This window comes from Paramormyrops kingsleyae, chromosome 3, assembly GCF_048594095.1.
Source record: "Paramormyrops kingsleyae isolate MSU_618 chromosome 3, PKINGS_0.4, whole genome shotgun sequence".
Lineage (NCBI taxonomy): Eukaryota > Metazoa > Chordata > Actinopteri > Osteoglossiformes > Mormyridae > Paramormyrops > Paramormyrops kingsleyae.
In genome coordinates, this window is record NC_132799.1 from 18954954 (window position 1) to 18981441 (window position 26488).

General features: G+C 43.8%; 1 protein-coding gene across 3 annotated transcripts in view; it reads left to right on the top strand.

Moving 5' to 3' along the window:
• LOC111839639 (bone morphogenetic protein receptor type-1A-like) overlaps window positions 1–24948 on the top strand; it is a 45873-nt gene extending 20925 nt beyond the window's left edge. For 2 of the 3 annotated variants that reach the window (XM_072709780.1, XM_023803747.2), the window contains exons 3-12: window positions 15930–16095; window positions 17673–17775; window positions 17916–18015; window positions 18112–18202; window positions 18305–18443; window positions 18537–18729; window positions 18960–19257; window positions 22764–22939; window positions 23203–23333; window positions 23704–24948. In XM_072709780.1, the coding sequence (XP_072565881.1) occupies window positions 15950–16095; window positions 17673–17775; window positions 17916–18015; window positions 18112–18202; window positions 18305–18443; window positions 18537–18729; window positions 18960–19257; window positions 22764–22939; window positions 23203–23333; window positions 23704–23829 (1503 nt within the window). In that variant the 5' untranslated portion in view covers window positions 15930–15949 and the 3' untranslated portion in view covers window positions 23830–24948. Of the gene's footprint in view, window positions 1–5932; window positions 6140–15929; window positions 16096–17672; window positions 17776–17915; window positions 18016–18111; window positions 18203–18304; window positions 18444–18536; window positions 18730–18959; window positions 19258–22763; window positions 22940–23202; window positions 23334–23703 lie in introns of all 3 variants that reach the window. The other variant, XM_023803721.2, reaches the window with a different exon arrangement.
• Window positions 24949–26488: the final 1540 nt, after the last annotated feature.

Below are 26488 nucleotides of genomic sequence, written 5' to 3' on the forward strand. Positions count from 1 at the left end.
CAGTTTAGCAACCCACACATTGTGCACAGCATCCAAATGAGTGCTTCCTGACCACATTTAAAAGGAACTGCAATCTGCTTCAAATCTGACCTCTTTTTTCCACTGTAAATATTCCAAATAGAGAAACACATCTTTTTAATCTGACACTATTTCGGGTAGGAATGCTGTAAAATACCCTGGTGAATCACATGGTGTCTGATTCAGTCAGGCAGAATTAACAAGAATAAAGTAATTAGGAAATCTCAAATTATGTTGCTCTAATCAAAAGATACTTTAAATGTATCTAAATATACATACAAGAAAAGGCACAACAGGAAAATTACAAATCAGCCATAACAGATCATTGCAAAAGGGAGAACCACATCATGGACTGGGGGAATGCCAAAGTCATCCGCACAGAAGACAACAAACATCAGCGCTGGATCAGGGAGGCCATGGAGATCCGGAAACGAAGCCCGAGGACCATCAACCGGGATGAGGGAGCATACATGCTCTCACACACCTGGAGTGACATCCTACAGGGGACGAACAGACAGCTGAAGGCGTGACCGATCTGTCAATCCAGACGGGAAGGTCACGCCTTCGTGAACATCAGCTGATAACCTATGAGCTACCGATAACATCCGGTAACACTCTGAGGAAGACGACAGCGAACGTCGAAACATGTCAGGTGAATAAAACCTAAAAAAATTAGATGTCTGATAAAAAAATAAAAATAAAAAAATAAAAAATAAAAAAAAATAGTATCGTCGTATCTAAATATAGCTTGGGATTTTATTAGATTCTATAAACAGAAGATTGGGAAACTTTTGCCTTCACTAAATACAGTGTAAATTAGTATCTTGTTGTTGAGTGTAAGTTTTTATCCAGATGGCTTTAACTTGTTTAATGAGATAGGGAATGTTAGATGGGGAAATTTGCCAGTCACCAAGGCCAGCATCCCCTGGGAAGCTGAACCAGCAACCTTCAGGTTCCCAGTCCCTAACCAGCAGCCTCTAGGTTCCCAGTCCATAACCCTTTGGCTGCCTGCATTACACCAGAGACAGGCTGACTTCTCACTGGAGGACCCAAACACCATATGAACTGTGACTTTACATCATTCTGAGGTTTGGATCAGTTTTGGATTTTTTCCAGAGATGGATCATTCTGCCGAAATGGAGGAAGTGAAATTGAATTGGTGGAATGCTGTAGTGTCTAATTCCTGGTTGGTCCAGTGTGTGTGTGTGTGTGTGTGTGTGTGTGTGTATATATATATATATACACACACACACACACAGTGGCCCATTATCAGCAACAAGTAGTCCTGTGTTCCAGTGGAATGTTGTGTTTGCTAATGCAAGTTTATCATTTTAAAGGTTAGTTGATCATTACAAAACCCTGTGTGGGTTCGTTTACATATGCATTCTACAACAAGAATGGGAAAGGGCGGTTGGGGAAATGAGGCTTGGGGTGATAATGTTCTTATAATCAGACTTATTCTAAAAATCTGCAAGTATTTCCAGGGAAAAGACTTTCATGTTATTTCTAGCTGAAAAGGTTACCTCCTGGTCACAAGTTTCATTGGACTGTTGTGACAGATGCGTGGGTGTGGCAACTTGTAACAGGTTCATGTCAAGACAGGGTGGGGCACCAACCTATCACAGGGAACACATGCCTGTAGGCAATTTGGTAACACCAGTTTATTTCAGCGTGGTTTTCCTCAGTGGGAGGAAAACGGAGAACCCAGAAGAAATCCCACAATGACGCAGAGAGAACATGCAAACTCCACATATGCAGAGTCAGGGCAGAGACTCAAACTGTGATCTCACGGGTGAGAGACAACAGTGCTGATCACTCTGGCACCATGCAAAGTCTGGATGAGTATGAAAAAAAAAGAAAGTATGGAAATATTTTGGTGTTTCCAGACTATTGCAACAAATCAGCCTATAATGTATTCTGAACAAAACATCTGAGTTTATTTATTGTTTTTGACTACATCACCAATGTGACCTGGTTGTCACATTGTGCATAAGGTGCACATTGAAGAGTCGTTTGGACCCATGTCAGCTTGGCACTGCCACTGCAGCCTTCTGCTATGTGGGTGGTGTCCATGGTAAAGTTATAAAGGTGCATGTAGAGTGAAGATGCTGACGGCTGTGTCTGTGAGTGTTCACTGTTGATCCCCGGGGCCTGAGTTCAGCCACAAAGGCACAAACTGGCACTTCACCTCACTTGGATTCAGGAGAAAACCACCTACTTCAGATAAACGTTCCTCAAAACCACACAGCCTCTCTCAGTGTCTGGAGGGCAGCCCAGGCATGTGTGCATGTTGGATCCATGCCACATGAGCTCCCGTTTATCACATGGCTCTGCTGATGCAGGCTGTTCCTTGCCTGCCGTGCTACTTTGGAGGGGGCTGTGAAACGAGATCCCAGATGTGTATGTGCCCCGCTCAGCCCCCCCAAATCCTAAGCGCAGAGGCCCCTTGGGTTACGTGACCTGTGAATTTGCTGCTCAAAGGCCCAGCTCCCCCCCCCCCCCAGGCTTGTGGGAGGTGTCATACAGCAAGCCACAGACAAAACAAGCTCAGGTTGATGTTTTGGTCTGCCATCGGAATGTAAATGCCGTTGCGTAACACTTGTTTTGTGGATCTGGCGAAGCGGAGCCCGGTCTGAACACACCGAGAGTAATGGTTGCAGTAGCACAGAGTCGTGTTCCTTGGAGTCGCAGCAAGGCTGAGCTGTCTGGTGCAAGGTGACGGGCCATCCCAGCCGCATCCACATGCCCCCCCCACAGAGGCTGGCACACTGGGCCCCCACACTGCTGGCAAGAACAATGGTCCAGGGGTATGGAGGGAGAGGAGGAGAAGAGAGCGGGGAAAGGGTGGAAGCAGAGGGGGCGCTCACTCTTCTTATGCTAATCTAGCCGGGGCGATTCAAACAGCAGTGAGACAGACAATGGGATCCAGGCCAGGGGAAGGGGGGTGGCACACTGCACTTATTACAGGCTGGGGTGTGGGGCCAAGGCTGCTGTGTGTGTTTGCGTGTGTGTGACTGGGGTGGATTTGGGGGCTGTGTGGGGGATGCTCTGGTCAACATATGTGTAAAAGAAAGATATTTCTCACAGATAATGATATACACAGTATATGTGTGTGTCATCAATAGTAAACCCTGACAGGTTAAATGTTTTTTAAAGCTTATTTTAAAACTACCCTAAAAGTACCATGTAATTTGTAAGGTGCTTTACTATGTTTTTGTTTTCTGTTGGTATGCAGTCAAGTGTCATGTATGATATTAGGGTGAGATTCAGTGTGAAGTCCCTACAGGAAGACCCCCCCCCCCCCCCAAACATAGTGTAAGAGCAGATGTAACACATTCCACATGTGGTGATAGCCCCCTCATTACCGTTTGTTTCCGCTGAGAGAAGTGCCGCGTGACTCATTTCCCCATGTGTACAAGTTATCTTAGATCGGCGTTCACGGTTCGACTTCTGAGATTCAGATCAAGTTCTAGGTAATTTTTTTTCTAACTGGTTGGTTCGACTTTTAAGAAATTCGAGTTTTAATGAGTTCGAAAACTGAGGTACCGCTGTATATTTTCAATTTAAAGTACTACCTCTGTTTTTGCATGAGTGCTACATGTGTTCTCCAAGACAATCATAATCATTTTCATCCTTGCTGTTCAAATCACTCCTAGACAGGTTCATGAGAAATTTATGTTGAACTCCTTTTTTGTTTCATAAATACCCCAATATTTATTATAACAAAATCACATTGCAATATTTGAAAAATTCACAATACTGTGCTATCATAGTATATTATACAAAATACTTTATTTCTTGTTATGCTATCCTGATTTTATTGTATCTGTTCTTCAAACCAGATCACAATTAAAGCTTGTGTTACTTCATTTGTCCATTATTATATATATATTTTTTTTTCGTCTGTAAAGTAATGGGTCTACCAGAAAAAGCCCAATACTAACAAGCTAAAAGGAGCCACATCGACACCTATATTAATGGAGTAGGACAGTCATTAGATCGATTACCCTATACTGAGACAAGGACAGCAGTCTGATTAAATGGCGTAGTCGAAATTGAGGTGAAAAGAAGCGCTACACTGGAAGAGGCTAACGAGGGTAATTGCTCAATATCACAGAACAAATAATTTGAATATGTTGTTCCATTCAAGAATAGCACTGGGCTGACAGGTTGGGCTGGGTTTGGGGGGGTCGAGCCCACAGAACACACGAAACACCGAGAGATAGAAAGATACTCTGCCTGTCGTCAAATGGACACCATAAGTATGACATAGTCGTGGATCCTATGTTGTAGCCTATGCATAGCCTGACATGCACCTCCCCGGAAATGACACTGCACTTTGCGGCAATGCAGATCGCAAGAACTGTGATTGGTCCACTTGGTAGCATTCATTTTTTTATGGGAATGAAGAATGCGTACATCCCCGGGCTACTTATATTGCTGATTGAAACTATGGCGTTATTTATATCTGGCATTAAATAATAGGCATCGTAGGAACAAGTCTGCAAAACACTCAGGATGACAGCGTCAATTTTATTTACCTCCATTAAGTTTATTCGTACTTTACAAGACTACAAACATAATTAAAAGTAGTATTGAATATATTGAATAAAATGCAATTGAATGTATCGTGGGGATGGGGGGGGACAAAAAGTGCAACATCCAGAACTATGCATCACCTAGCATTTTGGCAATGTAATTGCTGAGTGACACAGACACATCAGTGCACAAGTAAAATGCTCGCTAAGGCATAGGTCACTTGCATAGATCACTGTCTAGGCTACACGCATAAGTATAAATCAGCCTTTTATCTGCCCACTCTTGAGCTGTTTTAAATTTCATTCTTTAATTGTCCAATTACAATCGAAGGGGGGCAGCAGTGGTGGTGTGGGGGAGGGTTGTAATTGAGCTTGAATGGCGTGTATGACAATACGGCAACATGCAGTGCGAGGGACGTGATGCTGAGCGCGCAGGCCTGCGATATAAAAGCCTGCCACATCTTGGACGTGGTCTCCAGTCACGATGGTCATGGCCACCTGATTCTCAGGCACACCTTCCACAGGGCCGCCACCACAGTGTGCCTGTTCACAGCAGGTTTCGTCGGCCCTTCTTTTCAACCCTGTTCAGTTGCTTTGAACAATTTAAAAAGTCAGACACAGTAATGTATTTCCATCAGTGAGGTGTTTGTTTATTTATTTATTTATTTATTTTATTTTAATCAACTGTAATAACTACCCTGGTCCATACAGAAGCTTTATTCGGTTTCTTAACCTTTATTTCCTGTGGGGTGAATTAATTCTGTTGACTTTTTACCTTTGTGCCTTGAACTGGGAACAGTGCATGTGGAGATATGCTATTCCCGCCTTTGTTATATGGTCATGGGTTTGTGGAGTTTGGCTTTTCATCATCTTTCAAAAGGCACATTTGTTGGGTGTCAGGTGGTATGCGGCTGTGAGGCGGTATCCGGGTGTCAGGCGGTATGCGGGTGTCAGACGGTATGCGGGTGTGAGGCGGTATCCGGGTGTCAGACGGTATCCGGGTGTCAGGCGGTATCCGGGTGTCAGACGGTATGCGGGTGTCAGACGGTATCCGGGTGTCAGACGGTATGCGGGTGTCAGACGGTATCCGGGTGTCAGGCGGTATCCGGGTGTCAGGCGGTATGCGGGTGTCAGACGGTATGCGGGTGTCAGACGGTATGCGGGTGTCAGACGGTATCCGGGTGTCAGACGGTATGCGGGTGTCAGACGGTATCCGGGTGTCAGACGGTATCCGGGTGTCAGACGGTATGCGGGTGTCAGACGGTATGCGGGTGTCAGACGGTATGCGGGCATCTTTGGTGGCCCAGATACCATGATGTTGCTTCCTCACCCTCCAGCATGTTAACCTTCTCTCTTTTTCTTTTCCTCTCCACCAGCTCTGTGGACAGCGGGAGTCTGTGAGTGAAGAGCTATAGTCTTTTGAGTGCCCCAACCCCCCAGCCCCAGGCAGCCTCCCTCGCCTACTCCCACCTCCACCTTATCGTGGCTGGCTCGTTCCACCCCGCCCTACCCTTCCATGATGGGGAGCACTCCACTCATTGCTGTGCTGGCAGCCTGCATATTTCTCCTGCACGGGGCTGAAGGTCAGTCCCCTGCATTGAGTACTCAACTCCATCTCCTCTTTTCCTTTCCTCTGCTACTGCTCCTTCTTCTGTTCCTCCCCCCCCCCCCCCCCCCCCTTTGTTGTCCTCCTCTTCCTCCAGGATCAGGTAGAGTGCCCGCAGATGACTGCCAAGGAATTCCGTGTTTGTGTTTTCCTGAGCCTTTAAATAGTTATCAGATAAACAAATACAGTGGTACCTTGGTTTGCGAGCATAATTTGTTCCGGAAACGTGCTTGTAATCCAAAGCACTCGTATATCAAACCGAATTTTCCCATAAGAAATAATGGAAACTCAGATGATTCGTTCCACAACCCAAAAATGTTCATATAAAAATGATTAATACAAAATATAAAGTAGAAATGCATAAAACAAATTAACCTGCACTTTATCTTGAGAATTGTGGATGGTGTTAGGGACGCGGAAATGTGACATTGCGTTGTCTTTCAACATATTCATCGCTCGCACTGCTACGGCCTTATTCGGGTGGCGCTTTTCTACTAAATTTTGACTATACGAGTGAGGCACGCCAAGTAAGACCTAGCATGGGAAACAATTACCCACAATCCTGCAGCGTGGGAGAGAGAAGAACCATTGGCTCAGTTGTGATCACATGACGCTTGGCAGACAAAGTGTATACGTAATGCTTGTATTGCAAGACCTCACTCATTTATCAAGTTAAAATTTATTAAAAAATTTTGCTCATCTTGCAAAACACTTGCAGACCAAGTTACTTGCAATCCAAGAAATATCTAAATGGTTTATGAGGAGAGTACACTTGTCATGCCTGCTTTGGTTTGCTTCTTGTCGCAAGCGGTCGGACAAAGTATTTGTCATCTTCAATGACCATTAATACGTGGGCCAGAAACATGAAACAATTTAGGGATTAGGATGAAATGGATAGTAATACACTGTAAATACAGTCGGTCCTACTAAAATGTGTGACATTGCAAATATCTTCTAATGAGATTGACATATTAGTACCCAAGTACAATACAGTTGCAGAGAAAAGCACTACATAATAATAACACTGGTATACAGTGATTTTGGTGCCAACGATGTCTGAATGGTTTTATATTAAGTTTGTGGTGCTGATTAAGAATATGACTTTGGTTTTGCCAGATTGGCTCTAGTTTCTGAGATATTTAATAGTTAATTAATTAATGCAACATGTTTGAAAAGCATTCAGAATTGCAAGAATATTTTTAATTTAGTTACAACCAATAAGTAAACAGTCTAACATCATATAAAAAAGAAATTAAAGATATCTAACAGTGACAGGAAAAAGTTATGTATGATTTGATTAAATAATACAATATTAATTAGTTATTAATTGTTATTAATGTCAATGCTTCAAAAAAAGTACTGTGACTGGTTTAAAAAGACGACTAATGCACAATTCGACCTTTGTAAAAAAAGTAATCAAACTGGCAACAATGGGCTCTAAAGCCATCAACTCACATATCAGGAGAGAGAAGCACAAGCATTTTGTCGAAAATCGGACAACTGTCCCCATTCAGTTGTTTGCCAGTCCTGCAGGTACAACCTCTACAGATAGGCCTACACCTGCTTTGGCAGTGTCTCCGGATCCCACGACAAGCAATGTCTTCAGTACATTCTCCTCAACCGACACACTGAAAGCAGTTCACTTTCAGCTTAATAAAGATGTGAGGTCAGAGTTGTAATATTCACATGCGTTATAATGAATAATTACCCTTACAGGTGCATGAAATTCTCTTTATATCCTTATTGGTTCCGAATGGTGGAAGGACCTTGCAGGAGTTGAACAAGAAATGGCATGTACAAAGGTGTTGCATTGGTTATAAATAAATACATAGAGTTGTATATGTAGTGGTAGTTCAACTAATTGATTTCTCATAAACCAAAAACAACACATGGTGTCAGAATACAGTTTATTTGAAATAATGCATGCTGCCACAGTTCCTTTGCCTCAGATGGATTGGGACAATTTACAAGAAGTATGGCACAAGATTAAGCAGCATGCAGAACTGATCTTCTCAGGTCTGCTGAAGACTAAAGGGGCAGATGAAAACTGCAGTTACCTTCTGCTTTGGATTGGCGAAAAGGGGAGAGATCAGTGTTTCCCCCTAGGTTTACAGCTTTTTTTTGGGGGGGGGGGGGGGCGGCAGACGGACACCGACAGGATTCATGGTGTTCTTGTGTTTCTTTTAATGACAGCAGTCATTATAAAGAGTGAACTAAACATCAGAACATTTCTTTTTTGACAATTATCCACAAAGTGTGCAGCTTTTGTCACTGCAGTGTATCTTTCTGGACTTCTGGAAAAACATTTCTAGAGCCTCTTGATATGGGAAGTCAGAAACGTCTGGCCCATTTACTGAGATCCGCATGCAGGCTGCGAGATGCTCTCCTTGCAGCCTATTGCGGATGTTTCTTTACCTGCAAATACATTAACTGTTAGGCTTTAAAAGTCATAGCTGATAGCTTAAAGTAGTGATGGTTTAAAGCAGAAAATCCCATTGTGAAACGTATGTACTACCCTGTTCGTGGTTGAGAAGTTTACACTGCTGACGGGAGCAGATATTTTTATCTGCTTTTCAGGTGGTTGACGCGACATATTTTCCGACGCGCGCTCTCTGTCCGCTGTTGGGAGTGTGTTCACCTGTGTGTGGCGCGCGCATCGGGGCGGAACTAAATTGCAAAAACAATGTTGGAAAAAGCATAGATCCTTACTTGAGTCTCTTACTCCTGTAGATAACATTAAGTCCCCTGCACAGTTGCTGATGAGTCATCACCTACGTTCCATCCTGCCAGATACCCACGAGTAACATTAGCCAACTGTTGTCATCCACAGTAAAATAAACACAAAACGAGTGCAAAAACAACATGATTAAAGGAAGTACTATAACAGGACAATAAGACCTCTAAGCCCTCTGCAGGAAGGTGAAAACATCAGGGTTAAGGAGCATGGGTGCTGAAAACTTGCTGTTATCCTTAAACCTGCTGACAGACCAATGTTCGTACTGAAGGTGTGGAATACTGCGGAAACCGTCATCGCTTGATCAGCACAAAGTAGACCCACACTGATAAAAGTTCAGTTGACAACCATACTGCAGAGACATCCAGTACTGCAGAACAACATACCTTACCATCATCCATCACAGACAAGGCAGGTGAAACAGATCAGAATCCTTTCTGTTATCGCACAAGATTTAGTCATCAATTGAAGTCTAGTACTGTACTAGACTTGTAAATACTGTAAGGGGTGCTTTAAAGATCAAACATTATAACAGAATAATGAAAATGTTGCGAAATTGAAGTGTTTCAATGGTTCTTGTACACCTTGCCTTGTACTTAAGTGTTACCAATGTGAAGATGTTTTGTGAACAAATGTTCTACATATTTCGATTTTTATTGAATCGAGCACTGTGTAACTGGGCTTAACTAAACATACCAAATGTAAAATCTATTCTCTTTTTCTTACAAGAAAAGGAGGGCTTAATATTCACATGCATTTTAATGAATAGTTGCCCTTAAAGGTGCCCAAAGCTTTCTTTATATTCTTATTTGTTCCAGATGGCAGAAGGAACATGCGGGAATTAAACAAGAAATGGCGTGTGTGCACAAGTATTGCATAGATTATAAATAAATGCATAACTTCTGCTCTGTTTTAAGGTTAAGCTCAGCACTTATAATTGTGTATGTGCTGAACCTGCAGAATTGAAATTAATATGATCCCCATGAGGAAATAACCCCCCCCCCCCACCAACTCTTACTCTCTGTAGGTGAGAGCAAGTGGGCCACAGCAGCACCCAGGGAGCTGGGGGATAAGCGGTCTTGCTCAAGAACCCACAGATGTGAACCAATGACCTTCCAATCACAGCCACAGAGGCTTAGCCCACTGAGCCACACGCTGTCCCCAAGTGGGGACAGCCAGTTGGGGAAATTTAGCATTTTTCTTGGAATATGCACTGACCTATCTGAGACAGAAGTGACCTTCTGGATTCAAGATAATATGCTACATTGAAAGAACCCACTGTAAAGCCTGGGGTCTGTCTGCATCCTGATTTCAGCAGATAAAGTCAGTTTTCTACACATGTGGATCATTTTGTGTGAAGTTTCAGTAGATATCCTGGTATTGTTTGCATTCGGGTTCTGAGCCACACAATGGTCAATGTTCAAACACACTCGTAGAGTGAAGGTTCAGGCAGTCTTTCAAAACTTGCTGTATGTTTTAATTTGCTCTGCTCACACAGAGGTGAAGTGTCTTCGCCTCTCCGTTGAGACTTTCGTTATTCATTTTGGCACAGCATGGGTCGCACCACCACTTGTGCACTGCAGGAAGCTGTCGGGCAGTATTGAGGCCGCGCAACACCATGTGACACATTAACCGCTTCCTGTATAGCACTGTGGTAGAGTGGTTGCCAGGGGCTGATACTCCTAACAGGCATTGTTCTCCAGAAACATTTGGAAGGGGGGCTCAGTTATCTGTGGGCTGGTTATTGTCTGGGCAAGTTTGCTGATGTGTGACAGAGAGGTGGGAAGGTGCCAGGAGCTCAGGGTGGATGGGTGGTGGGGGCTATAATAATTTTTACAACCACGTGTGGCTCTTGGCACTGAAGGTGTCTGGGGGGCAGTTGAGGTCCAATTTTAATAACAGAAACTTTTTATTAGTCTGTAATTTTTGTAAGTCTGTACGTTTAACAAGCTATAGTCAGAGAGTTGGAAATTATGGTTCAATTAGTGCCCGTGTCACGCTTTAGACATGCAGCTCATTTCTGTCTGTTCGCATGGGACCTGGCTGCGGTCCATTGGCTGTGACCGCGGAATGACACCAAAGTCCTCCGGTGGCGTTGAGTTTCCGTCTTTTCTTTTTCTTTCATGCCATATTCATTTGCCTTACAGCAGGAAATGATGAGCTGGTGAAACTGGAGCATTTGAAGAGCCAGGACAAAGTGTGGCATTTGTTTTTTTTTTTGACCTGTAAATTTTGTGTTTTTCATCTAGCTAAATCAATAACAAGCTTGTTCTACTCATGGGCTGCTGTGTCAGTGGTTTGGTTCTGGCCTTTTAAGAATGAATTGTTTGTCGGCAGCAATATGCTGACCTTTTATAAGTGAAGTGTCTGTTTGTGGCATAGCAATGGGCATTTAAGAGCACAGTATCTGTGGTCTACTGGTACTTTAAGAGTGAAGTGTGCCGCTGCTTACAGACAGAAAGAGAACTGCGGGCACTGTGCTGCCAAACCTCAGGCTCCGCTGTGACGGGCAGCAAAATTAAACACACCTGTGGATGAGTAGCTCCCCCACCCTCCAGTAGTCAGAATGCTGCTCTGCATTTGCTGCCATTCTTAAACAATGGGGGCATGACTCCAGGGCTGATTAATCCCACAGTAATTGTTAGTGGTATATGATCAAGCCACAGGCATGCAGCACTAATACATCTGTACTTCCCTTTCTGCTAGAGACACCATGGGACAGTGTGCAGCCCAGCAGTGTCACTGACGGATGTGTTACCCCTAACCCTTTCTGATACGTTACCCATAACCCTCTCTGATGTGTCACCCAGCAGTCTCTCTGATGGATGTGATACCTGTAACCTCTACCTGATTGATGGATCATTGGCCTCTTGCCCTGACTGTTGGGGTATTTATGCAGCTTGCTGCTCTTTGTTGGGATGTAGTACCTCCACGACTGACAGATTTATTGCCCACAGGGTATAAAGTCAGGGGCTCCATCACTGTGATGGCAGCTGTCACACTGTATGTTTACAGGCACAACCAAGTCGAGCTACAGTTATAGCCCAACTATGCCATTTAATAGGACTACTATCCTTGACCCAAAATACTGTACATGCACGGAAGGGGAATTGATTTATTGACCGAAGTATGTCCGTGTCTGCTACAATAGGTGACGATATGGTGCCTTTCAGCTAGTTCATACTGGGCTTTTTCCAGTTGACCAATTATGTCATAGACGTAAAAAAAATAAAATTAATAATGGTCCATAAGCACTTCGTGCTTTGGACCCTTAATAATGATGGATGCATGGACAAATGAAGTGACACAAGCTTTAATTGAGATCTGGTCGGAAGAACACATACAATAAGAACAGAATAGTATAACTTGAAATAAAGTATTTTGTATAAAATACTATGACAGCACGGTATTGGAAATTTTTCATATATTGCAATGTGAGTTTGCTGTAATAAATATTGCGGTATTTATGAAACCAAAAAGGTGTTGCTCACAAACCTGTCTAGGACTGATTTAATCAGCAAGGATGAAAATGATTATGATTGTCTCATGCAAAAGCAGCACAGGTAAAATTTACGCTGTTTTTAAACATATACTAGATAATCTTGAAAAGATTAAAATTGCAAGACTTGCTAAGTTTTTTACTTATAATAAAGTAAGTTGAGACTAACTCCCTGCACTATAATATCTGTACGAAAATTGAAAGAAAGAAAAAGCCTGATCTTAATCTAGCTGACGTAATAATGTAATAATTATACAGTATGTGCATGCAATGTTGGTATTGATACTGCACGTTGTCCAGTCCTACTGCTACCTTCTTGAAGTACCAAAAGTATGGTACCTGGTGTGGTGGGAAAGTGCCCTTTAGTTGAGCAATGAATTGGACAGCTTTACAGTGCTGTACAGTTCGTATGTGCTGTATGTTGGTGTTATCTAAAGGCACACAACACCGCTGTATGGTGCTGGTGTGTGCCAACATTGTGACCTCTGCTGTGCTCAATGTGTATTCTGTATACCGGCTCCTTCTGTTACTTCTACGTACTCATTGCTGAGAGTGCTTGCTTTGATTCATGCCAAAATAAATGCTGAATGCTGAGTCATAAAGACTCCCCTCAAAGTCAGCCGGTTGTTTGTCAGTGCATTTGTGTGTAGGGGACAGAGGTGGACTGCTTCAGGCCCACAGAGTGTGCAGGGCCTTGGGCACCACACCAATAAGGGGCCACACAGCAGCAGAGACCTGACCACATGGAACAGCCGTGTGACTGCAAGAAGACTGGAGGCTCATCTGACAGGTCATGATCCTGGTGATGTTTTTAAACTCAGAGCCATCTAACCATTTCAGTTTGCATTGGTAATATCAACTTTTTTTTTGGAGGGGGGGGGGGAGCGCTTGCTTATCTTCTTATTTTAAGGTGATTCTGTTATTCCTGATGATATGCTGATAACCCCCCCCCCCACCACCACCTCTAGTCTGTGTAACAAACATGTTTCCTCTGTGGGAGAGTGTGACCTGAGGCTGGGGGGGGGGGGGGCTTTTCTCATCAGGGAGGCACACAGATTATGATTTTTCCTCCTGTATGCTCCCTGTCTTTGTTACGCTGCTGATTTGTCCTTGCACTTGGCGTGGGGGGGGGGGGGGGGGTCGGTTTAGGTTGGGGTAGCATAACTTCATTTCTTCTCCAGTGAGAGTAACATGAACAGGAGAGCAACAAAAGGCTCTTATTCTAGCCAGACGGCCTTTTAAAAATGTTTGAATAGGATTGCTGTTAAGGAAACAGCATGGATTTCTGAAGATCACTAAGGTACAAGTTAAAAACGGGGTCAAGCGCTGGTAATGGGATCTGGAGGAGGAATGTGGTGAGCAGGAAGTGCGGGGGGGGGGGGGGGGGGGTAAAAGCATGGGGCTGCAAGCGGTTTGCTGCTCACAGACATGCCTGGGCCTGCAAGGTGAGGACGCCCCACGTGCGGAGGAAGGGCCCATATCGCTGCAAATGCAACACATGGCACATTGTGCTCAAGGGAGACTGGGATCCGCAGTGGCTTGGGTTTCAAAGAAAAGTCATTCCTCCGGCTCTCCCCTGGAAAGGGCCTCCCGACCTCTGACCTCTCCCCCACCTGACACTGGTTGCAGAAATGCTGCAGAGAAGCAGTTAGCAGTGTGGCGGTACTGAGGCCATTGGCCTGGTGTATTGCGTAATATTGTTCTAGGATGTATGTGCTGCTAGTACAAAGGCTGCATATTTATCACACACAAAACGGGAGCTTACCAGAAAACACTATGATGTATTTGCTCCTTGAGTGTTAATCTGTGAGAAAACACATCCATTAAAACACAATGTAGCACAAGCAGGCTCTTATCCATTCCATGTTCTCCGTTCCTGACACACAACCATCCTGCTGTTGGGTTGGCCATTTTAGAAAAATTTGAAACTTATTTCCTTATTTTTCCCATTTCTTCCCTCTACTGTAGTTTCCTTTATTTTCAAAGATTTCTGTTTGGTTCACAATCACATGATCCTTTCTGAACAAAGGCTGGAATGAAGATGTGATTGCAAAGTCACACACACACGGGCTCTTTTTGAGGACTTCACACCTAATCCCACTGTATTATATTATATTCCACCAAAATAAATCCAATGAGCACTGATAAAATATTTGATAACAGACTTTGAAAAGCTCATTTTACATGAAGGGATGTCCTTGCCTCAAGGTCTGGTTCTCATGATATGCTATCCTTGTTAGAATGTCTTCTAAAGCCAAAAAAGTGCCCTAGAAATAAGGTTTTGTTCTATCAGCTTTCGCACTACTTTTTGCTTGATAAATAAGGTCTATAAAGTCTATAAAGATTTTAGGAGAAAAAAGTTCCCCATGCTCAAAACTAGGGTTCTGGAGAAAACATGGGCTAAGATGATTAAAAAAATACAAATTTGGGGTCTACAGCATCTATCTGTGGATCCCCAAAGTGTTAGCTCTCTGGATGGCTAGACAGGAATTAAGATTATTCAGAAAATGTGTGACAATAAGTGATTCTTAAAATCTCTTGTTTTCATTAATATGTCATGCAATGTGTACAGCAGGGATCTCCAACTCCAGTCCTGGACAGCTACTGTCCAGTAGCTGTGCAAGTGCCTGACTTATAAATACAGTGGAGTGACTCCATGATAGATTTAGGAGCTGTGTCCTTAGTGAACCATTTTTGGTTTATAATGGAATAATATAGATTTGTCTGAAAGTGTGAGTGTCATGTCAAGCGATGCATGCGACCTTTGACTGGAGATAGGGGCCTTTTTGGGGGACTTATTTGCACATTTCTTGTCAATGGAGCGCCAATAACAAGCCAGATGAAATCCGTAATTCACGCTGCATAAGTATATGTTTTGTCCAGAATGTTAACATGCTTGTTGATTATATCTCCTTCATTATTGGCACATGGTTTTAGCCAGTCTTCTGCACACTCCTTGAATTTTCCCACCTGATACACACGCACCCATGCACTGTACAGTGCTGCCCGTCCAGAGGCGGACTGAGTATTAATAGATTCCTCTCTTTATAAGAACCAGCCTTTTCTGCTGGATTAAAGAATTAAGCCCAGATTGTCAAGTAAGTAATCAGTGCAGAAGGGAGAAAACATGTGTGTCTGAACTGCACACAGCCACCTCCCATTTCAGGCTGGAGGAAATGAAAGAAATGCAGACAGGGCACAAAGACAAAGCTGGGAATACACACATAAATGAAAGTCATGAGTTCAGCTGCTCAGATCCCAATCGCTGTGAATGAGATGTTGCATTTTGTAAAACTCTCTCTCTCCCCCTGCTCAGGGGGCTCTGTCAGGGATGGGGGGGGGGTGCTCTCAACTTGCTCTGTACCCCTGGCACTTTCATGGTCCTGTTTGTTTGTACCTCTGTGATTGGGTGTCATCAGGGGCAGTTAGGGTCCATGTGCTATAACTCAGTCTCCGTGGACAGTGGACAGTGGACGCTGTCCACCTGTGGGAATCATGTGACTGCTAACCCTTCTTCTACTTACCCATGCTCAGGTGGGCAAAACCCGGATCACATGCTGCACGGGACCGGAGTAAAGCCCGGCTCTGACAGCAGGAAAGCTGGTGATGATGCCACCGTGGCCCCTGAGGATGCTGCTCGGTTCCTGAGCTGTCACTGCTCTGGTCACTGTCCAGAGGATGCCAAGAACAATACCTGCGAGTGAGTGGCCTGCCCATGACACCCCCCCCCCCCACACACACACACACACACGCATCCACAGTCATCTATCTGGATGTGCTGCAGGTTGGACATCCCTCGTTCGTCCAGTTTGGTTTGGAAATCAGCATATATATGCTGAATCATATATATGTTACTTCAGTTGTCAATGACATAGAAAAGGAATTTGTTAATCAGAGCTTTTTTTCAGACGATAAGTAACTAGATACCTAAATAAGTAACATTAGCTTAGTATTAAAAGGCAATATGTAATGTTTCAGATAACTGTTTCTACTGTACATTGTTTTTATACACTTACTACAGTATATAGATAGCTAAACAGCATTAAAGTTGCATTTTAGAGTTTTGGTCTAAAACTAGCAAGCTAACTACCTAAAAACCATATAAAACCTTGCAGACGCCACCAGAATCCCACTCGTCATTGATAAAGTGTGTTAACATGCTAAGTGGCATCATTTTGTGATATTGTTACCAATGTTGCACTGTGAAGGTTTGTTTTTGTTACATTTTTTTGTGGACTATAATGCGAATTAGTAGCCCACATACACAATAAGTGACTACGGTAGGGTTGTCACAAGAACAGATACTTGGTACCAAGTCGATGGCAAAATTTTTAAAACGTGATGGTTCCCGTTTTTCTGCAGTACTGTAGGTACCAGGGATGCAGTTCTTCCTGACTTGATGGTATCAGCTTACTCGTGAACCAGTTATACTGCTTTAGTGTAGCACCCCTGGTAAATGTGTTGTTTTCTTATATATTACAACTATAGCTAATGACAGAGTAAGATACCATGTAGTATTTAGTTGACATGTTTGTTAGTGGTTTTAGTCCTGTAAATATTAGTTTGTGGGCTAAAAAGGTGAAGATGAATTTCAATGCCGTTCAGGACACCCCCCGCCCCTCCTCCAATGAGGCAGATGCAATAGCTGCCTCTCCTGCTGCTTCTTCATTGCAGTTTTATGATTAGACCAGTGAGCTAAAATATTTATATACTGTACACGTATTTATATAAAGTTACCTAGACTATGGAAGGTTTGGACATATAATGATGGGGTTTACAAACATATGATATGCTTACTGCCCATGGTCCAACCAGTTATTGAGCAATTGCGCAATCAGAGGAACACCTGAACTTGTTGCTGCTGTGACTCTCGTCTCTCCCCGTGTTTGCGGCTGAGCGCCACACATTTTGCAATTTTCAGTATTAAAATGAAAATGATGGGAATCATACAGAAATGACATTTAACAGTTCACTGGAAAAGTGTCTTTACTATTATTACTATTACTAGTATTATTATTATTTAAAGCTATTTTCATTGGACTAAGAATGATGAAGCTTTGCCTCCCCTCTGACTGCACAGCCATTATAGAATTGTGGAAAATGCATTTTTAAAAATGCTGGGGGAGGGCTCTCATTTGGACATCTCCCCCCCCCCCCTCCCCCAATGTCTGTACCATAGTTATGCCCTTGAGATTGAATAAAAAAAACTTTATAAACTTCTGATGTATTGCTTGCACTGAGCCTCCTTTCACTGTGTGCCTTTCTCCTTGTCTGCAGGACCAATGGTCAGTGCTTTGCCATCATTGAGGTGGATGAGCAGGGTGAGGTCGTCCTGAGCTCAGGATGCATGAAGTATGAGGGCTCCCACTTCCAATGCAAGGTATGGGGTGGGGTGGCAATTGGTAGGGCCTTCCAGGGGTGCAGGGCTTTCTGAGAAGGTACGGGCTATTCGTTGCTCATCCTGTCTCTGGATAATGTCCCTGTCCCCTGGGTTGTGAACCTTCTCCCATCACTATGCAGGATTCCCCCCGAGCTCAGACGCGCCGCACCATCGAGTGCTGCCAGACGGACTTCTGCAATCAGGATCTGCAGCCCACGCTGCCACCCCTCATGGAGGAAGGTGAGCTGTGAACATTGTGCGGGCCTGGCTCCCTCTGCTTGTCAGCGCTGTGTTTGCCATCTTCCAGTGATAACACTGTGCTTTTCCATGCTGCAGGTCCGGACAGTGTGCATTGGCTGGTCTTCCTCATATCACTGACAGTTTGCTGCTGTGCTCTGGTTGCCATCATGGTCATCTGTTACTACAGGTGATGGTCTTAACATTATAGTCGTAGTCACATGTTCGGGTGGCCCTCTTAGGCCCCTTGATTGATCCCTGTGGAATTTGAGCATCTGTCACTTTTGGCCAGGTACAAGGGCCAGACAGAGAGGCAGTGCTATCACGGGGACCTGGAGAAGGATGAGGTTTTCATTCCTGTGGGAGAGTCTCTGAAGGACCTGATCCATCATTCGCAGAGCTCCGGCAGTGGCTCAGGGCTCCCCCTACTGGTGAGAGAGGACAACACAAGGTGGCTGTGTATCTGTTGGAACGCCAAAGTGTGATCATCTGAGTCTGCTCCGTCTTCACTCCACCCGCTGCAGGTGCAGCGCACCATCGCCAAGCAGATCCAGATGGTGCGGCAGATTGGCAAGGGCCGCTATGGTGAGGTGTGGTTGGGTCGCTGGCGTGGAGAGAAGGTGGCTGTGAAGGTCTTCTTCACACGCGAGGAGGCCAGCTGGTTCCGGGAGACAGAGATCTACCAGACAGTCCTCATGAGACATGAGAACATTCTGGGTGTGTCTCACAGAAACTATGGGGGTGGACAATAAAGACATACCTGCCAAACAATGTATGCAAAACTTCTGCCATTGGGTGTATAGTATATATGTCCTTAACCAGAGGTGGGGGGGACAGTGAAAACATATCTTCCAAACAATGTATGCAAAGTTTCTTCTGCTGTTAGTTGCTAAATATATGTATCCTCTGTGCCTGATCATACGCATGTCTCATGCCTCGGCCCGCAGGCTTCATCGCGGCTGACATCAAGGGCACTGGCTCCTTTACGCAGCTTTTCCTCATCACGGATTACCATGAGAATGGCTCTCTGCAGGACTACTTGAAGTTCAGCACGCTGGACACAGAGGGACTGCTACGACTGGCCTACTCAGCAGCCTGTGGAGTCTGCCACCTGCACACAGAGATCTACGGCACACAGGGCAAGCCGGCCATTGCCCATCGTGACCTCAAGAGTAAGAACATCCTTGTGAAGAAGAATGGCACATGCTGCATCGCCGACCTGGGGCTGGCTGTCAAGTTCAACAGGTATGGCCCAGGGCTGGTGGTCAGGTTCAGCCAGTGTGGAGATTCTTATGCCAGCTTCTGAGTGTTGATTGCATGTCTCCTGCCTTAATTATTGGCTCATGATTTAAAATTGGAATAGTGAGTTAATATAATATGTATGACAAAGTCCAGAGTTTGGCGATTAACCGTTTAAGTTCATTTTATTTTGACCACAACAAACTGCATGTCATTGCAGGGCTTTAGATAACGGATGATGGCTTTTCAGCACGTTATTTTCACCCCACAATAAGTAGATTGTCTACCTAAAATAGTAATGAGATGCATATATTGTGATGCCTAAAAGTTGGTAATCTGTATAAATCCGGCATATCCCTATGCTTATTAAATTCGGTTAGCGGAGCTGTATGCCACTGTTTTGGTAAATCATGGAAGCGATAAGCACTGAAGTGGTGAATGAAGAAACAGACGACTCGGCAACGATACCTTTTGAGAGGAGACACTGTAGTTAAATAAACGTAAAAAGATGTTGGTGGTGTGGCGATAATTTTTAGAGGTTAAAGTGTCACTTTTTGTAAATAGTTTTTATTTTTATTCTAGCTCATGATTTTTTTTGTTTCAGATTTAGCTTACGATAACACCACTATATAGTCCCAACGAGTCCAATGTGCACGAATGCACACACTGGCACCATCAATCAACATAGATTAAGCTCACATTTTCACAAAATTTATTCAATGGAAATTCTAAGGTAGCAGGCAAACAATTTTATGGCTTTAATAATGAGTGTATTTAGCAGCTAAAATTAAGCCTTTTACAATTTATGGCAGTCCATTGTCCAGTGTGTTCTTCAGATGCTCGTGCACAGCGCTACCGCTGTGGCATACCATTGAAACTTTGCACGTACAGTGCAAAACCACCTTTTTGTTTTGTGGTAATTTGAACTACTGCCATAATTACTGTTACGACCGCTGTCCGGCGAGCAGGCAGGAAGTGGGTAAGGACGAGCCAAGCAGGCGAAGATCCAGGACACAAGGGTTTATTTACGGGGAAACCAGGGAAGTGTAGGGCAGCGACAGACTAACATTAATGACTTACCTAGAGAAAACGGACTCAGACACGGACTAAATACACAGAACATATCAGACTGATGGAAAACAGCTGGGCACAATCAGGGGAGCACACGTGATTGATCAGGGGGCATGGCACACATGAGGATCGTACGCGCAGGTCATGACAATTACGTAGTGATATTAAACGAAAACATTTGTTTTGCTGAGAATTTAAGCGTTTTAGAAATTATAAACGTAATTAAAAACTAGATGCTAAAAATTCAAATGGTCGGTGTTTGTTATTGAGCACCTAACGTAATTGCAGAGCAGAGCAAAATATTATATGACGATGTCAGAATTATGAGTGATAAAATGGATCTACTGTAAATGAACATGAGATTGCTTTTTTACTCAGTTTGTTAAAACCCCTACCAGGGGAGAAGCCATTCTCGATCTTGTTTTCTCTAATAACCAGGATAAGTTTCAACCAGCAATAATCAGGATTGGAAAATGTGAGGTTTTAGAACGACTTGACAGTATTGATCATAACATGCATGGTTAAATAGGTGGTTAATTTTTGTGTCTGAAAAGCAAAGCTCAGAAGAAAAATATACAATGGCTAACTTTAATAGTATAAGACTGAAACTAGACACTGTAAACTGGATGAAGTTAATAACAAAATTGTTCAAGAGGCATGGGAATTTTTAAAAAGCACATTATTGTGAGCGCAAGAGGACTTCCAGCAAAACTAAATCTAGGAAACTTCAATCATAGTGAAATTAAGAGTAAAGTCAGGAGGAAAAGGCTTCTGTTCCACAAATGGAAAATAACTAATGATGCTGGAATAATGCAGGAGTATCTAAGTCTACAGGTTGAGTTAAAGAAATTATATGCTGAGGAATGTGAAAAGGAAGATTCCATTGGAGGCTATAAGGATTACATTTAAATTTAACTTCCAAAAGAGCTCTAAAAGCTCAAATCACTAATCTGTAGGATAGTAAAGGTCTTGTAATTGAAAATGAAATTGATATAGTTAATGGGTTTAATGATTGTTTTGCATGTATGTTCACAGTAGAGGACATGAGTAACATACTGACTTTTATTACTAATCCAGTATTGTCTATGACTAATAAATGTATAACTGAAACTGATGTGCTACAAAGCCTAGCTAAGCTAAAGATAAATACATCTCAGGGCCCTGATCTTACCTATAATTATAAAAGCGATGAGGGATATTATTTGCCTACCTTTAACTTTAACGCCTTTTATTCCTAATTTACATTAACAATATTGACAACAATATATACAGTAAACTGGTTAAATTTGCAAACACCAAGGTGGGTGGTGTAGCACATACCGAACTAGCGGGACAGAGGCTACAGCGGGATCTTGATTTAATTGGTGACTGGGCTGATACCTGGCCAATGAAATTTAACGTAGACAAATATAAGGTAATCCATGCAGGGAGCAGAAATATAAAGTACAGATATTTTATGGGTTCCACTGAAATAAAGGTAGCTGATTATGAGAAAGACCTGGGTGTGTATGTTGATGCTTTCATGTGACGTCCCACTCTCGCCAGTGTGGGGAAGCTATTAGAAAGCCCAATAGGATGTTGGGTTACATCTCTAGGTATGTGGCGTTTAAGTCAAGGAAGGTGATGCTAAGATTATATTATGTGCAGGTTTGGTCACCTTACCTTAAAAAGGACATTGCTGCCTTGGAAAAGGTTCAACATAGGGCTACAAGAATGATTCAAGGTCAAGGAAGTTTATTGTCATTCGCATCACATTTCCATGAGGTGGAACGAAATTGCTGGTCTTAGAGGAATGTCTCATGAGGAGAGGTTAGCTGAACTGAATCTGTTCAGCCTTGAGCAAAGGAGACTAAGGGGGGGACATGATCCAGGTATATAAGATTCTAACAGGTCAGGGTGCTGTTCAGCCAAATAGCTACTTCAATATTAGTTTAAATACTAGAAGTTGTGACCATAGGTGGAAATTAGCGGGAGAACATTTTAAAATGAATTTGAGAAAGCACTTCTTTTCACAGCATGTAGTTAGAGTATGGAATAGTCTTCCTGATAGTGTAATGCAAGCTAAGACCCTGGGTTCCTTTAAATTAGAGCTAGATAAGATTTTAACAATTCTGAGCTATCAGTTGAGTTCTCCTGAAATGAGCTTGATGGGCCAAATGCCCTCCTTTCATTTGTAAATTTCTTATGTTCTTATATTAAAATGATTTTCAAAAACGATACGTCAATTTAAAATATCGATGTCAACCTATTTTTAGTGTCGACATTGTCGACTAATCGCAGCAGCCCTAGATTAAAACATGGCTGAACTTCTCCTGGAATCCACAGAGTCAGTGCCCTAAGGAGGGTGGATAAGGCCCCTGGCTGACAATTTTCACTTGCACAAATGAAGTAGGTTTGGTAGAAATATAATAGGTGTGAATTTGGTTTCGTTCCCTTGTCAGTGACACCAACGAGGTGGATGTGCCTCTGAGTATGCGAGTGGGCACCTGGCGCTACATGGCCCCCGAGGTGCTCGATGAGAGCATGAACAAGAACCAGTTCCAGGCCTACATCATGGCCGACATCTACAGCTTTGGGCTGATCGTGTGGGAGATGACCAGACGCTGCCTCACGGGAGGTACGGCACATAAACCCCCTAAACTACAAGTGAAACAACATGCTGCCAATTTGCTGAATTCCTCCAAGAGCAAAAGATTCCTTTGTTTGGGTAACAAGATAACAAGATGGCTGACCAAGGCAAAGAGAACATCAGTTTGAATCCTGATCTATTTTATACCTGTGCAGCATTTAATTGATGTGTTTCAGTAACACTTCTTTTCTGTGAAGTGTTTCATGCTTCCCCTTGGAGCCTCTTTTGACCTGCCTTCTTGGCCTCCTCAGGCATAGTAGAGGAGTACCAGCTGCCCTACGATGAAATGGTGCCTTTGGACCCATCCTACGAGGACATGCGGGAGGTGGTGTGTGTTAAGTGCCTGAGGCCAACTGTGTCCAACAGGTGGAACAGCGATGAGGTGAGAGTCCAAGGGGAGAGTCGAAAAAGGAGTGTTAAGGGGCCGACTGGGGGTTTTATTTTTATATAGTGCCCTTCCATATCAGTTTGCCCCACAGCACAACATAAATAAAGAAACATCAAAATGTTAAAAACAGTTACGCATTGAAACACAGCTTTATTACGCAGCATTAAGCAACAGGAGGAAAAAGGACAATGGAGGAGATTAAGCTAAAATAAAGCTGGCGCTCCAAAGCAGACACCCCCCCCCCCCCCCCATGCTAAAAAAGTGGAAGTTTCATCCACACCACAGAATGGCAGGTTTGAATTGTCTGTTTGAATCTGGGTGAATATAACCTGAGGTGGCATTTCCTGCCCCAACATCCCCCTAGTGCCTGAGAGCCATGCAGAAGCTGATGTCCGAGTGCTGGGCACACAACCCTGTCTCACGCCTCACCGTGCTGCGTGTCAAGAAGACACTCGCCAAGATGATGGAGTCTCAGGACATCAAGATTTGAATACCGGATGCCAGCTCAGCTGTGTGGAAGTGGGCAGCTCTTCACGTGGCCCTGGCAGTATGATGCAGAGCGACCTCTTAGTGAGAGCAGGGGGCTGGACAGCTGAGTCTCAGCCCAGTTGCTTTGCCAGGTTGTCTGCAGAGCTTCTCCTGATGAGGACAAACTGTGCGCATGCTGCTTTCTGTGAAAGCCATTACAGGACATGGCGGTGGGGGGTTGGCTGGGATGTCAATGAGGAATATTAATAATACCAGGCCAAGAAATGTTATCAAGGACATTTGTTTCCAAATACTCATTCTGCCATTTTAATAGTTTTTTAATAATAATATTTTAATTTGTAAGATGTCTGCGAAGATTCTCAGTCATCCAGGTGAAACTGTCTGGTGGTTGAGTCATGGCAACTGGACTTCTCTCTTGTAAGGTAGAAACGTTTCACTCATACTTTATTATTTCACTTAATGAAACATTTCTACCTTACAAGAGAGAAGTCCAGTCCAAATTTATAAGATGTGTTTTTCCTGCCCTGTCAAACTGTAGGCTGGATTTTGTGTCAAAGGTAACAGGCCTTGATTAGTACGTAAGTACACAGCTGCTGACTGAGGTGCCCCTGTGATCCTGCTGTTATTACCTCTGGACTGTATTCAGAATTGCTGGCTGTACCCAGAGTACGTCCATCAGTGTGAACGGCACCCATAATATCAGAGCCAGTGGCTCATCCAGCCCTACTGTGACAGCTTTTCAAAAGATGTCTATAGCCCTTTTGTTTAGAGAGGATGATTTAGACACTGCAGATGCTATGTCAGTGGGAAAAGATATTCTGCCCAAATAGACCATATGGCTGAATTTTCTGTGTTATGTTTGGTTTTTACATCAGGTGTGCTGTTGAAAACATTGACAATGTTCTGAGATTTGAGGCTTATGGGTAATGATAGTACGCTGTGTTTTACATGCTGGAGTGCCTTGCTGTCATCTTCATGACCTGTGCCTCGTCTAAATTTACCCAGGAACTAAAATACACTGAACAAAATGGGAGTTCCCCTCTGTGGGTGGACCTGTACTGTGTTGATTGGTGAATCATTATTAAAATATCTATAGGCAGGCTCAGCCGAAACTACTTCACACAGCTGTCATGTCATTCTTTTATTTGGTGTTTGGGCTGCACTACTATGTGTTTGTACTCACTCTTGCTGTAAAATGTCACTACCGGGCATCACCAGGCTGATTTCAAAACTGTGTTTAATTACTGCCCTAATCAGCTATCCACAGTTCATCTACATACAAAATGACTGAAATCTCAGTCTTCATTTATATATTAATTGCCATAGTACAGTGTTATCTCCAGAACAACTAGAATTTAGTTTAAACATAACTCCTGATTTAACCATTCAACCTCTAATGTCCCGAAAGCCAGTTTTGTCAGCCCTCTTCGGGTCGGGGAAGACGTACTGCCTCAAGTGGAGGAGTTTAAGTATCTCGGGGTCTTGTTCACGAGTGAGGGTAGGCGAGATCGGGACCTGGATAGACGAATCGGAGCGGCGTCTACAGTTTTGCAGGCGCTTAACCGGTCCGTCGTGGCTAAGAAAGAACTGAGCCAAAAAGCAAAGCTCTCGATCTATTGGTCCATCTTTGTCCCTACCCTCACCTATGGTCATGAGCTATGGGTAATGACCGAAAGAATGAGATCGCGAATACAGGCGGCCGAAATGAGGTTTCTCCGCAGGGTGTCTGGGCTTTCCCTTAGGGATAGGGTGAGAAGTTCGGATATCCGGGAGGGTCTCAGAGTAGAACCGCTGCTTCTTCACGTCGAAAGGAGCCAGTTGAGGTGGTTTGGACATCTGGTGCGGATGCCTCCTGGGCGGCTACCCGGAGAGGTTTTCCGTGCATGTCCTACAGGGAGGAGGCCGCGGGGCAGGCCTACTGTAGGACTTGCTGGAGGGATTATATCTCTCGGCTGGCCTGGGAACGCCTCGGTGTCCCCCCCGAGGAGCTGGTAGAGGTAGCTGGGGAGAGGGAGCTCTGGGTGCCTCTCCTGAAGCTGCTGCCCCCGCGACCCGAACCCCGGACAAGCGGCAGATGATGGATGGATGGATGGACCTCTAATGTTGTATGCATTTTCCCCTTAGGCAGACTGGTTAGTATGTTTGTTACACCCACTACAGGCCTTCCTCCATACTGGGCACATCACCTTCAGTGATGTGTGGTTAATTGTGCTTTGCATTAGAAGCTGCAGCTGACCAGCGGGGAGGTTTTGTTCTGTTCATTGCAAGATGTAACCCTGTTTATCCCACTAATCAACCTTTTATCTCCATATTATCACAGTAGCAAAGGACACATGTGGAAAAAAACAAATCCCAGGCTGCTGTTGCAGCCAGTCTCACTCAGTTTGGAAAAGCTGGCAGGTGTGGGCAGGCGTACACAAGTCAGCTATCACCTACAACTATCGCCTAACGCGTCCGCTTTCTGGATTGTCCGGTGGGGTAATGTGACGCCTGTGATTCCATGGGTGGAAAGGTGGCTTACTTTACCTGCCTTTCTAACGGGGAACTAAATTAGTCTTGCTCTCTCTTTCCCATCATGCAATGTACTCTGTCTCAGAACAAATACATTAATTGAATATACATTTTTCCCCAGAAGAACAACAGGCCACGTATTGGAATTC